Genomic DNA, 14,180 nt, shown 5'->3' with positions numbered 1-14,180 from the left:
TGAGCGCTCCGGGGAGGAGCGGGGACCCGGAGCGCTAGGCGTAACAGTACCCCCCCCCTTAGGTCTCCCCTTTTTTTTGTCCAGTGACTGCCTCCCCTGGGATGAGGACACCGGGAAGGAATGGATGGTTTCCTCAATGGCAGGCAGTACAGCAGGAGTAGGAATGGGGAGGGAGGGCAGAGGGTGAAGCTTGGCACGGGGCAGGGAGACACAAGGACGGGAGCCATGAAGGGACACAGAGGCTTGCCTGATGGGACTGGGAGGGGGGGAGAGGCATTTCCTGTGGCAGGCAGAGTCCTTAATGACCTTAGGGGGACCGGATACAGGAGGAACCACAGGGTCACGGCAGGGAGTACTGGGAACCGGTTTAAGGCAGTCCTTGGAACAAGAGGGACCCCAACTCTTGATCTCCCCAGTGGACCAGTCCAGGGTTGGGGAATGGTGTTGAAGCCAGGGTAGTCCAAGGAGAATTTCGGAAGTGCAATTGGGAAGGACCAAAAATACAATTTTCTCGTGATGAGGTCCGATGCACATTAGGAGGGGCTCCGTGCGGTAACGCACGGTGCAATCCAACCTGGCTCCGTTGACCGCGGAAATATGGAGTGGCTTGACAAGACGGGTCACCGGAATGCGGAACTTATTCACCAAGGACTCCCGAACAAAATTCCCAGAGGCACCAGAGTCCAGGCAGGCCACGGCTGAGAGGGAAGACCTGGCTGAAGTAGAAATCCGGACAGGCACCGTGAGACGTGGAGAAGCCGACTTAGCATCAAGAGACGCCACACCCACGAGAGCTGGGTGCGAGCGTGCGTTTCCCAGACGTGGAGGACGGACAGGGCAATCCACCAAAAAGTGTTCGGTACTGGCACAGTACAGACAAAGATTCTCTTCCTTACGGCGATTCCTCTCTTCCAGGGTCAGGCGAGACCGATCCATTTGCATGGCTTCCTCGGCGGGAGGCCTAGGCGCAGATTGCAATGGAGACTGTGGGAGAGGTGTCCAGAGATCGAAGTCTTTTTCCTGGCGGAGCTCTTGATGCCTCTCAGAAAAACGCATGTCAATGCGAGTGGCTAGATGAATGAGTTCATGCAGGTTAGCAGGAGTTTCTCGTGCGGCCAGAACATCTTTAATGTTGCTGGATAGGCCTTTTTTAAAGGTCGCGCAGAGGGCCTCATTATTCCAGGATAGTTCAGAAGCAAGGGTACGGAATTGTATGGCGTACTCGCCAACGGAAGAATTACCCTGGACCAGGTTCAACAGGGCAGTCTCAGCAGAAGAGGCTCGGGCAGGTTCCTCAAAGACACTTCGAATTTCCGAGAAGAAGGAGTGTACAGAGGCGGTGACGGGGTCATTGCGGTCCCAGAGCGGTGTGGCCCATGACAGGGCTTTTCCAGAGAGAAGGCTGACTACGAAAGCCACCTTAGACCTTTCAGTGGGAAACTGGTCCGACATCATCTCCAAGTGCAGGGAACATTGCGAAAGAAAGCCACGGCAAAACTTAGAGTCCCCATTAAATTTGTCCGGCAAGGACAGGCGGAGGCTAGGAGTGGCCACTCGCTGTGGAGGAGGTGCAGGAGCTGGCGGAGGAGATGATTGCTGATGAAGTTGCGACTGAAGTTGGTGCACAATGGTGGACACTTCCGACAGCTGGTGGGTTAGATGGGCGATCTGTCGGGCTTGCTGGGCGACCACCGTGGTGATATCAGAGGCAACTGGCAGGGGAACCTCAGCGGGATCCATGGCCGGATCTACTGTCACGATGCCGGCTGGCAGGTGGTGGATCCTCTGTGCCAGAGAGGGATTGGCGAGGACCGCGCTAGTGGACCGGTTCTAAGTCACTACTGGTTTTCACCAGAGCCCGCCGCAAAGCGGGATGGTCTTGCTGCGGCGGTAGTGACCAGGTCGTATCCACTAGCAACGGCTCACCTCTCTGACTGCTGAAGATAGGCGAAGTACAAGGGAGTAGACTGAAGCAAGGTCGGACGTAGCAGAAGGTCGGGGGCAGGCGGCAAGGTTCGTAGTCAGGGTGGATAGCAGAAGTTCTGGTACACAGGCTTTAGACACACAAAACGCTTTCACTAGGCACAAGGGCAACAAGATCCGGCAAGGGAGTGCAAGGGAGGAGCTCAGATATAGCCAGGGAACAGGTGGGAGCCAATTAAGCTAATTGGGCCAGGCACCAATCATTGGTGCACTGGCCCTTTAAGTCTCAGGGAGCTGGCGCGCGCGCGCCCTAGAGAGCGGAGCCGCGCGCGCCAGCACACGACAGCAGGGGACGGGAACGGGTAAGTGACCTGGGATGCGATTCGCGAGCGGGCGCGTCCCGCTGTGCGAATCGCATCCCCAACGGCCATGACAGAGCAGCGCTCCCGGTCAGGGGGACTGACCGGGGAGCTGCAGGGAGAAAGACGCCGTGAGCGCTCCGGGGAGGAGCGGGGACCCGGAGCGCTAGGCGTAACAATTCTGATAGTGAAACGCTGCTATCAGCTAGTCAGATTTGGGGGGGGGGGGTGGGGGATGAAACCCCCCGTGGTCGCATGGTAAGATGGCTGGATATCAGTGATAGCCACCATCTTTCCGGGCGCTGCGGGATGCGGCGAGTAGCGGCAAAAATGTTCATACCTGTATGTCATGGGTTGGGAACACCTTGCCACCCATGACGTACAGGTATGTCATAGGTCGGGAAGGGGTTAAGACCCAGGTACAGAAGGCGTATCCATACGCCCTAGGTCCTGTACGGGTTAAATGTGCTATCCCAGGATCAAAAGTTTCCCCTATCCATATGCTAATGGATAACTAGCTGACAGGTGGGAGTCAAACCAGGTCACCTGTCCCCTGAATAAATGAAACAGCAACAAGCAATAACAGCCACCACTTTATTTACTCTTCATGGGACTTCTGAACATCGCTAAGCATTCATTTGGGGTATTACAGACCTCTATCTTCAGTATTGGTGGGGGTCCCAGTGGTCGGACCCACCAATCTGCTAGATGTACCCTAACTTGGGTATAGGGGATAACTTTTGATCTTGGGATAACCCTTTTTTCAGGCTTCTATATCAATGAATTTCTTCCAAAAAGCAAGGAATGAAAGAAGCTTTGTATTTCCTTCTGCTTTAAAGTCATTCTTAAATTAAAAAGAATATATACATAAGGATGAATTCTCACATCTGCCTGACATGACACATCTCTGAAGGACAAGTAAACTTATGGTCACTGATGCCACCTAGTTTTACATTTTACATACATAGATTAAATCAATCTACTGTATATGTAACACCCCAATGGGTGTGGATCCGCTGTGTCACTTAGCTGTTTGACTGAGGGACAAACTTGGGAGCAGAGTCTAAGAGTTCCCCTGGTTTTCACCTTTCATCCCACTACAGGATCCAGAAGTTGGAAGTAGCCGCAGGAGATACATAAGGTCACTGCCACAAGAGCTGTCCCGGTAATTGGCAGCTGGACGAGCAGACGAGAAGGCATTAGTGCCAAGCACCAGGGATACAGGCAGGTGGGGCCAGCTGACTCTGGATGATCACAGCAAGCTGAGTACTGTTAAAACAGCAGAACTGAGTATGTCAGGTGTAGTTAGATGGCAGAAAGAGGTGTGGTCAACAATCCAGGCCATACAGGGGAGAGGCAAACAGGGTCAGGCAGAGACCAAGTCAGAAAACCGGCTTAGGTGAGGAACACTGGAGCATGGCAAACAGGAAGCTTTGCTGAAGTAAACTACAATGTTGCTCAGGCACCACAAGGGAGGAGTGCTCTCATATAGGTGGTGCCAGGCAGGCATTGGAGGGGTATTCAATAGAGAGTGTACACTGGTCCTATCAGCCAGTGCTTGCAGAGAGGAAACTGCAGCAATGGCTGAAGGGACAGGAGAGAGTCTAGAGAAGGAAGGCCAGGGCACACAGCAGAGACACGGCACAGAGAATGTCACCTGACACAGTTAAGAGCCAGGACACATAGTACACCGGTGGTTGCCGACCAGAGACCTTACACTATACACAGTGAGAGGAATAAGGAGGAGAGCAAACAGCACAGTTACTATACATCAGTGTTTTCCAAACAGTATGTTTACGGCTTTTGCAACTCTGGGCATGCTTTAGAAACATTTTTATTGTATTAGGAATCTACATACAATTATATTGTAAAACACCAGCAGTGGGCAATAATTTGATTTACAGAGGTTACATCTAATAATCATAATATTTTATTTACTGATTATAATTGAAAGTGGTGGGGAAGGGATCATAAGATAGAACACGTGACTTGGTGTCCACAAATATTGTGTATTCGCCACCATGCTTTCTAAGATGGCCACTGATGCTAAAGCCCCTAGAGCTAGGAATATATCAAGTGCATTATCTATACAGTCATCTGTAGTTATTTATGTATTATATGCTTTCATGAAAAACAAATTCTTACCTTGCCATTATTTGCAATTAGCCTCGCTGTTAAAGGTTAATGAATTATGCTAGAGTAATTACCAGATTTAATGGTTCGCTGAATGTAAATGTTGAATCATCTTCATTTTTCCAGAACTAATGTATTAAAGTTAACATTTCCAATTCTAATTGTCATATTCATTTTAGAGGGTATTTCAAACTCAGCTTCCTAATAGAAACATTTAAGTCATAGAGAGCTTAAGTACTTGACTCATACTAAGAGGTTTAGAAGAATGCTAAGGAAAGTTCATTATTTTTAATTAGTCTAATTGCTAATGTTGCATTAAGAGTTTGGTTAGTGGAAGTAATTACAGTAAGTGTATTAGATGTGAGGACTGCCATTCATCTTGTGACATTATTCACATTTCAGAAAATGAAAATATCCCTGGTGGTTTACAGGCTCTACATTGTTTACCAAAGGATGTTAAATTAATCGCATTGTCGATGCCCACCAAGCGGCCAAAGAATAATTAGAAGTTTCTCTTATCTGAGGCTCTGTGTATTTATCTGAACCTTTTAATAACATGTGAAATACAGTATTGTAGAAGCAGTCACTTTATTCTTTTTATTCTGCATTCAGAATAATAAAAGACAATGAATGGGAAATATAGGAAAAACATGTAGAAAAAAAGCCTACAACATCATTACGTCTCCATATTGAGGAAGAAAAGCATGCAGTTTTATTGTGTATCAATATATTTTCCTCTACATAAGTAAACTGGGTTAATTACCCAGAGCCCCAAATTCCCAGAGGGCCCCAAAGTCACTCCCTTCTCCCCCTCCCCCAAACTTCAAAGGAACCTACCGGTAAGTATGGAGACCAAAAATATTCTGTCCCTGGGGTGTAACTAATGTGGATGTAGAGAGGGATGTTGCACCTGCGCCTATAGGGTGTGTTTATTACCCATAAAAGGAGACTATTAGTTTATATGAAAAATTATATTATTATTTTTTAATAATATTCATATTATTATTAATAATAATAACAATAATTACTATTGGGCCATGTTAGACATTTTGCACTGGGCCCAAAATCTCTGCCAACACCATTATCCCTGTCTTAAAGGAGTACTCTGATCTAAAAAAAAATATGGCACCAAAGCGAAGTGTACTTGATTACCTTTCATTAGAGGTCCTGCTCGCCAAAATCGGTCCAGCCGTTCTCCTTCAATCATCCCCGGTATTTTAGCATACTTCCGGGTACTGTAAGCATGGCCGTGACGTCATGAATGACATTTTCCCAGCATGCTTACTCCTCTTCTTCCGCACCCAACCCCTCCCTCACTCCGGTTCCCAACCCCACAAATTATGCATGCGTGCTTCAATCTCCCTTTACTCCGATTGCTAGCGTAACTAGCTATGTGAATATAACTTAGAGTTACTGCGGTGTAACTCTAAGTTATATTATTGGACGGGAGATATCACATGTCCGGTACGGTCAGGCTGCTGAGTGCTCAGGCGCGCCTCACGCATGCTGATAGGAGGATAGAGGGAGAGGAGTTTACTCAGCAGAGAGAATAGCTGCTGAGTTAACCAGGGGGTTTATGAATATTCAGAGGTGGGAGCGAACGAGCGGCACTAGTGGGGGCTGTCATAACTCGGGGAGGAACAACACCATGATGACGATTCATTCAAAAGATGGCCACGGGCGGACGGAGAGCGTGGAATGAGTGTCATAATTGGCAAAGACAGGCTGCACTTCCGGAATCGCTATAAAACATGGATGGCTGCATGTAACGCTACTGAGGTAATTTACTAAGTTATATATCTCGGGTAAAGCTTGCTAATGGTGGGTAAAAGTTTTGATTCAGAGTACTCCTTTAAGCCCCCGTTGTAGTATTACAAACCCTTCGCCTCTTTAGTATTAGGTCCCCATTAAAAAAAAAAAAAATCTAAACAAAAAACCCGTCTGGTGCACTGCCCTCTCCTCCCCAGAGCATCTTTTCTCTCCTTGCAGGCAGCCTTGAATAGTGGTGATGCCTTTGCTGGAGCGTCAAAGAATAGAGAAGTTGCATGCGGTGCTGTGGGCCAACGGAAATTCTGGTTGGGCAGCCTGGACTTCCATTGTCTTCTGGCCCTCCCCGCAGTATCTCTGCTTTCTGCTAAGCAGATGCTTATAAACTGCAGTTCATAAGTGCTCACTCAGCACCTCTTCCTGCATTCCCCTGACAGCTGTAGTGCCATCAGAAGCCATCCATGGAGCCCATATGCCCAAACCTCTAACATTCACTGTACTTTGCAATAAAAGAAAACATAGCACAGATTCCTATCACCCATAAGCAAAACTATTGTCTCCATGTGTTGTGTGTCTTCAAGTGTCAAGTGCGTTGCAGAGAATGTCTTTATGTTACATACATGCTGTATTAGAAGCCAAACAATCTGATGCAGACAGTTACATAACCTGTAAAAATAAATCTCAATCCAAAACAGAAAACTCAGTTTTGGCTGGAAGGTATGTCTACAAGCCATTGCTTAGATGTTTCCCTTGTGTTTTTAAGATGGAAGGTTTGTCTTGGTGATGCAGCTTACACAGTGATGTGAGTGTTATTGAGCATGGCAGCAGCGGCTGTGTGCAATACCCTTGTCTCCTGCAAAGCCTATTTTGAGCACAGTAAATTCTCCAATCGGACTATTACCAGATGAAGATTGAATTTAAACTCTGAAATTATAATAATTACATATATAATTAAGGTCATAATTGTAAGAAGGTGGATGATGCTAATTGTACTGGTTATGCCTGGAATTCTAACCTGCATGTCAACAGCTGCAGTACAATCCTACTATGTACACTGAAATAAATAGAACAGCAAAAAACATCTAAAATCGGTCCCAGAACAGAAAAATATCACGGAAGGTGTCATAGGCCTGGATAAATCATGCATTGCTGTTGACTACCATAAGATCACTCTGTATTTGTGGGCTTCCAATTATACAGAGGCTGAGACAGTTGTGGCATGCCATCTTAAAGGGGTGCTCCAGCACTTCAAAACCACAGGATAGGGGATTAGCATCTGACAGCAGGGGGTCCCAGCGGTCAGACCTTCATGATCAGATCTCCAGAATCGGGCCCTGTCTCTACCTGTGCATAGAGTGACATGTTGGCATGCCCTACATGCAGTCTCTCTGGGGGCGCTAGAGATGCACAAGAGCTGTACTCACATACATGAGAAGCACTTGCCGATTAAAGGGGTAGTCCAGTGGTGAAAAACGTATCCCCTATCCTAAGGATAGGGGATAAGTTTGAGATCGCGGGGGGTCCGACCGCTGGGGCCCCCTGCGATCTCTCTGTACGGGGGCCAGGCTCTCCGGCCAGATAGCGGGTGTCAACCTCCGCATGAAGCGGCGGCCGACACGCCCCCTCAATACATCTCTATTGTAGAGCCGGAGATTGCCGAAGGCAGCGCTTCGGCTCTGCCATAGAGTTGTATTGAGGGGGCGTGTCGGCCACCGCTTTGTGCGGAGGTCGACACGCCCCCATCCCGCGGGCTGTCGGGGCTCCGTACAGGAGATCACAGGGGGCCCCAGTGGTCGGACCCCCTGCAATCTCAAACTTCTCCCCTATCCTTAGGATAGGGGATAAGTTGTTCACCACTGGGTTCACCACTGGACTACTCCTTTAACTACTTCATGCACAGAAACAAATGGAGCCCAATTCTGGATATTAAAGGGGGTCTTAGCGGTTAGACCCCCTCATGATCATGATTTTGAAGTACTGGAGTACCCCTTTAAGATGCTTTTCTTCCCTAGATGTATTGCTTCTAGGGAGAAATGCAATGACTTACAGAATGCACTGAACGTCTGCTGTGCTGCCAAATAGATGTGCACAGTTTTGCTGTATGCAAGTTGCCTTTACGGTTGATAAGGCTGTCTTCACACTACATTCCTTTTGCCAAAATTTTAAATTGCTCCTATTACCTTTCCTATATATCTACAGTATAATCTATCCATCTATCTGTTTATTGTTTCCCTTCTCTGTCAAACCAGGATTTATTCCCATTCCTAATGAAAAAAAAAGTGACTTCAAAGAGTGGATGCCTCAAATAAAGTGTAAAGACAATGAGCATTGCACATTGCTTAAGCATAATGCTTCTGCGTACAATTAAATGAACTACTTTGTCAATGTCAGGTGTCGTAGGTTTCTCACATAAATACCGTAACAAATTTAAATAAATAAAAAATCATCCTCCAGCTAGACAAGTGTAAGCAGGGACTTTATTACACAACATGAAGTTTACTGCACCCAGTGTGTAATCCGGGAGGCTGCGTTCATGCAGACACTGCGCTCCCCATTTTAATCTATGTACTAATTATCATTTGTTTCCTCTTTTATGTCTGACTGCTTCTGTGCTCAGGGATTCCATAAATGTTGAGTGTTATTGCCTATTTTCTACAGTAATTTCTTTTTCTTTCAGAATGCTTCAAACAGATGCGCAGTCCCTGAAGATTCCGCTCCACAAATCAGGCATCATCATTGCCATGAAACGGTCCACGACCCACAGCTGACTTCATGCTCTTGCCCTTTGTATGCCTGTAAATGGGAAGGTCACTTGGAGGTGGTTGTTGCTCATTTAACACAAACTCATACCATAAACATACTACATGGAACAGAAATTGTCTTTCTTGCTACTGATATGCACCTTCCTGCACCGGTGGATTGGATAATTGCGCATTCATGTCTGGGCCATCACTTTTTGCTTGTACTCAGAAAACAAGAAAAATACAAAGGATACCCACAATTTTTTGCTACAATGATGCTGATTGGCACGCGGGCACAAGCTGAGAATTTCAACTACAAACTAGAGTTGAACAGGAACCGCAGAAGACTGACATGGGAATCCAGCCCCCGCTCTGTCTTAGACTGTGTTGACTCTATAATTACAGATGGTGATTGCCTTGTGCTTAATGCCTCAGTGGCTCAGCTCTTTGCTGATAATGGAAGTTTGGCCATTGGAATAGCAATAACTGCAAGTAAACTTTGTGCCACTCAACCTGAAATGTAATTTGCCGGACATCTGTGTTTGGAAATCCAAACCTAATTGGCTTTTTACCTTTCCTTGGCTTTCTAGCGCTTGTACATAGGAAACGGTTGTTCTGACAGAAATGTGTAAAGCAATATTTCTTTTTGATGTGCTTAGATTTAGTTTCTGTGAAAACTTTTTTTTGACTCATCAAGAGCTATTGACAGTACGATGTCATATAAAGATACTTGTATGTTTTCATGTGTACTGTATATTTATATGTATATAGGTTAATCTCGAGTTATAGCTAGAAATATCAATATCCAGTTAAGCTTGTCTCCCTGCCATGTTGATCCAGAGGAAACAACCAACCCCCACCCCCCCCCCCCCCCCCACCACCCCAAACCTCGTTTTAGGGAAAATCATTATTACTTACATTTTTGAAAAAAAATATAAATTTTCATGTTTAGTTATATCAGCTGAGGAGACAGAAGATTATATTATGCAATATCATAAACAGCCCCATGTGACAGAACTCAATTTGCCACAAAATGTGCCTTTTTTTGTGGTGGATTGTTTACTTGCTGTAATTGGCTGTTGGTGATTTAGATTCAACAGCCAATTCAGATATGTACAAGAGCAGGGACTCATGTCAAATGCAGGAGTCCCTGCTCTTGTACACTGAGTGGTAAAGCATAGGCTGTAGACCTCAATATGACACTTTGGTACACACATTCTGCACATGGCTTATACTTGCAGATCACCCGAGATGAATCTGCCCCCCATCAATCACCAAGCCCCATACAGTATGTGGGGGTCCCAGTGGTCAGACAAGTTTTGCTCCTTGGAATACCCCTTTAATATCGGGGGGGGGGGGGTTGTAACTTCTGGGCAGCAGTCAATATTATTATTTACTATATTTTCCATACTATCCTGGAAAATAGAAAGTTCTCCCATTATTTGTCCTGTATGCCTTGTTATCACCTTAATTTTTGCACCCTTTTAAACCTTTACTCCACAATTTTGTGCCAATTTCGCATATGAACATACCTAATTCCACATCATTTTCTGACCAAAAAAATAGTGCATCAACAGCTTTTATTTCCAGCAGATTGGTCAGATTTACTAAAATTGAAGGTTTTTGTGTGAGAGCACACTGAATGCTTTCTACTGGTAATGTGGTGTTTACAATGCAACATTTATCAACCTCTACTTTGGTTTAGTGTGTCCCATATTCTTGCTGATGACTGCGGGATAAACAGACCATTTACTAGATGGTCTATTTTAAGCAAAGGTTATACGCCAAGCAAATGCATGAACCTCTTCATGAATATGATGTGCTTCTGCCAAACCTCATGCATAATATGCATAATATGGCGCTCAGCTAATTGGTTGGTGCATATTTAAGGCATTGATGTTGGTAAATCTGGGAGGTACAATGTGTAACAACATGTGCCAAAAATGAGCAATGATCCTTTACTTTATCAGAGTCATGTCTTCATATTACTAAACAATAAAGAGCAGAATGACCTGAAAAGTACTTAGGATGATTAAATTTGTGCCAAATGTTTCAAAATACCATGATCAATTTGTTGCAACCAGATAGGCATGTTAGACATTTTTTCTGATGCCACCTCATGCCAAGGTAATTTTAAAGCTCCTCTTAACCATAACATTCTTACTAGACAATATACAAAACTCTTTGTGACCATAAAAAAAAATGTCTCCAGCATAAAGAAATTGGTGTATGTCATCAACTTTACTTTACTACAAAAAAACTTACTACAGCACCCCCTAACTGTTTATGAAGTTTGCCATTGACGCTACTGAGAAATTCAGACCGTAAAGGGGTATTCCAGGATCTAAGTTTTTATCCCATTGTATGCGGGGCTGCGTCTCCAGTGTCGGAAACTTCTGGGTCCTCCCTGCCCCCTGACATCACGCCACGCCCTCTCCTTTCATGTGTATGGGATGGGGCATGGCGTGACATCACGGGGTGGCGTGACGTTACATCACCTCTCCAGTCTCGGAAACCCGGAAGTTTCCGACACTGGAGATGCAGCTGCAGGGTGCGGGTGCTACAGGGAGATCAGCGGCAGGAACCCCGCGATCAGACATTGTATACCCTATCCTCTGGATAGGGGATAAAAGCTTAGATCCCAAAATACTCCTTTAAGCAAATATATGGTATAATTGAAGCACTATATGAACAGTATATATTGTTATAGCTCACTGTCTCATACCATTATTGGTATACCATTAGCAATGTCAAGCAATTATTTGGAGTAAACATTTATTTTTTAAGTCATACCATGTGCATACATATCTATAATGTTTTTAATATTACTTTGTCCACTGGCTTTGAATCATGTAAATGCTGCTAACTTATGGCAGCATATTTGTAGTTTTTAGCATTACATTTTGTTTAAGAATGCAAAGAGGACAACCCATATTCAAATAGAAAGAGAACAAAAATACAATAAATACTTGCATTTTGTATTTTGAGTTGACTTCTGTGGTTCTATCTATCTATCACCATCTGAACCAGTATTTCCCACGCGCAGTCCTCAAGTACCCCCAAAAGATCATGTTTTTAGGATTTCCTTCCACGGGTGAAATAATTATGGTGATACATGCCCTGACCATAATTAGATCACATGTGAAAGACAAAGGAAATCCTGAAAACACGACCTGTTGGGAGAACATGAGGACTGCGCTTGGGAAACACTGAACTATAGGTAGCAACAACACAGATCATGCAACTGTTTGCATGTAGTCATAATCAGATATCCATGATATAAAATAGAAAAAAAGATGTGCTCACCCTTCTAGATAGAAATAGTCAGTTGGCTAAACCCCCAGGTGCACGGGATTCGTGCAATCATTTTTCATGGAGAAGCAGAGAACTTGAGTCAAGGTTCCATCACATACTGAAGTGCTGGCACTTCCTGTTTTGGAACTTTTTTTGTCTCTAGTTCTGTGATTATATGTGGCATATATGTGGCAAAGTTTAATTGCATAAATTTTCTACAAAGTCAAAAATAATTATAGCGACTGTCCATTTGGGAGTTTAAAGTGTACCTGTTATTAGCAAAAACACATTATATCACTTATATTATACCATTATATATTTGTAATATACATTGGTTAAAAAAAATTTGTGAAAAAAAATGCTGTCCCTGCAGCTATTGCCTGTGTGTTTCTATGAGGAGTCCAAATACAAGAAGTGAGGGCAGGACAAGCAGGGATCTGTTCAGGCTCCTGGCTTGTCAATCATCCTGCTGTGCGAGCTGGGGGCATGTCACAGAGCCTCACTGCACAGAGCCCTGCTTGTCCTCAGTGTACAGAGCCCTGCTTGTCCTCAGTGTACAGAGCCCTGCTTGTCCTCAGTGTACAGAGCCCTGCTTGTCTTCAGAGTACAGAGCCCTGCTTGTCCTCATTGCGCAGAGCCCTGCTTGTCCTCAGTGTACAGAGCCATGCTTGTCCTCATTGCACAGAGCCCTGCTTGTCCTCAGTCTACATAGCCCTGCTTCTCCTCAGAGCACAGAGCCCTGCTTCTCCTCAGTGCACAGAGCCCTGCTTGTCCTCAGTGCACAGAACCCTGCTTGTCCTCAGTGTACAGAGCCCTGCTTGTCCTCAGTGTACAGAGCCCAGCTTGTCCTCACTTCCCAGAGCCCTGCTTGTCCTCAGTGTACAGAGCCCTGCTTGTCCTCCCTGCACAGAGCTCTGCCTGTCCTCAGTGTACATAGCCCTGCTTGTCCTCAGTGCACAGAGCCCTGATTATCCTCAGTGTACAGAGCCCTGCTTGTTCTCATTGCACAGAGCCCTGCTTGTCCACCCTCACTTCCTGTATTTGGACTCATCACAAAGACACACAGGCAATAGCTGCAGGGACAAAACATTTTTAACCAATGGATGTTACTAATATACATATAATGGTATATTCTACATTATATAAAACACTAGCTGAGTACCCGGCGTTGCCCGGTTTTTCCTTCCTAATCCTTGGGGAGCTTTTGACTCCCCATATCCTGTCCTCATATCCTGACCTCCTATCCCAACCTCCTTTCCCGTCCTCCTATCTCGACCTCCTATGCCGACCTCCTATCCCGTCCTCCTATCCCGTCCTCCTATCCCCACCTCCTATCCTGACCTCCTATCCCATCCTCCTATCCCGTCATGATATCTCGACCTCCTATCCCGACCTCCTATCCCGTCCTGATATCTCGACCTCCTATCCCGACCTCCTATCCCATCCTCCTATCCCGTCCTCCTATTCCGTCCTGATATCTTGACCTCCTTTCCCGTCCTTATATCTCAACCTCCTATCCCGTCTTCCTTTCCCGTCCTCATATCTCGACCTCCTATATCGACCTCCTATTCCATCCTCCTATCCCGACCTCCTATCCCGTCCTCATATCCCATCCTCCTATCCCGTCCTCATATCATGACCCGTAATATGCGTACCAGGTATTGAAATATCTCCAGCCATACGGAAGTTATGTGGGAACATACATTTCCCATTGATTTGCATGGGACTTTAAACAAAAACCCTGACCCTCACAAATGGGGGTAGTTAAGGGTTAAATTAACTATCCTATATTTTAAGTGGACATATAAGTAACATGTGACCAAGTACTATCGAAATATCTCCAGCCGTTTGGAAGTTATGAGGTAACATATATTTCCCTTAGACTTGTATGGTACTTTAAACAAAAACCCTGACCCTGGCAAATGGGGGTAAGTAAGGGTTAAATTATCTATCCTATGTTTGA

The 14,180-nt window shown here is 45.4% G+C and overlaps 1 protein-coding gene across 1 annotated transcript; it reads left to right on the top strand.

Moving 5' to 3' along the window:
• The first annotated feature begins 6,113 nt into the window (after nucleotides 1-6,113).
• On the top strand, nucleotides 6,114-9,801 carry LOC130331022 (seven in absentia homolog 3-like). Its single transcript, XM_056553673.1, has 2 exons — nucleotides 6,114-6,180; nucleotides 8,819-9,801. Exons 1-2 carry the CDS (start codon nucleotides 6,114-6,116, stop codon nucleotides 9,445-9,447), a joined length of 696 nt encoding a protein of 231 aa, XP_056409648.1. The 3' UTR covers nucleotides 9,448-9,801.
• The last annotated feature ends 4,379 nt before the right edge of the window (nucleotides 9,802-14,180 follow it).

The sequence above is a fragment of the Hyla sarda genome, unplaced genomic scaffold, assembly GCF_029499605.1.
Source record: "Hyla sarda isolate aHylSar1 unplaced genomic scaffold, aHylSar1.hap1 scaffold_3456, whole genome shotgun sequence".
In the NCBI taxonomy this organism is placed as follows: Eukaryota; Metazoa; Chordata; class Amphibia; order Anura; family Hylidae; genus Hyla; species Hyla sarda.
This window is presented reverse-complemented; position numbering and strand designations above follow the sequence as displayed.

What these genes read in the sequence shown, in the direction of transcription:
- LOC130331022 (XM_056553673.1), top strand. Translation starts at nt 6,114, where the DNA reads ATGAGTGTCATAATTGGCAAAGACAGGCTGCACTTCCGGAATCGCTAT. An exon ending in TAAAACATGGATGGCTGCAT is followed by an intron (nt 6,181 to 8,818) that starts GTAACGCTACTG and finishes ATAAATGTTGAG; the next exon opens with TGTTATTGCCTATTTTCTAC.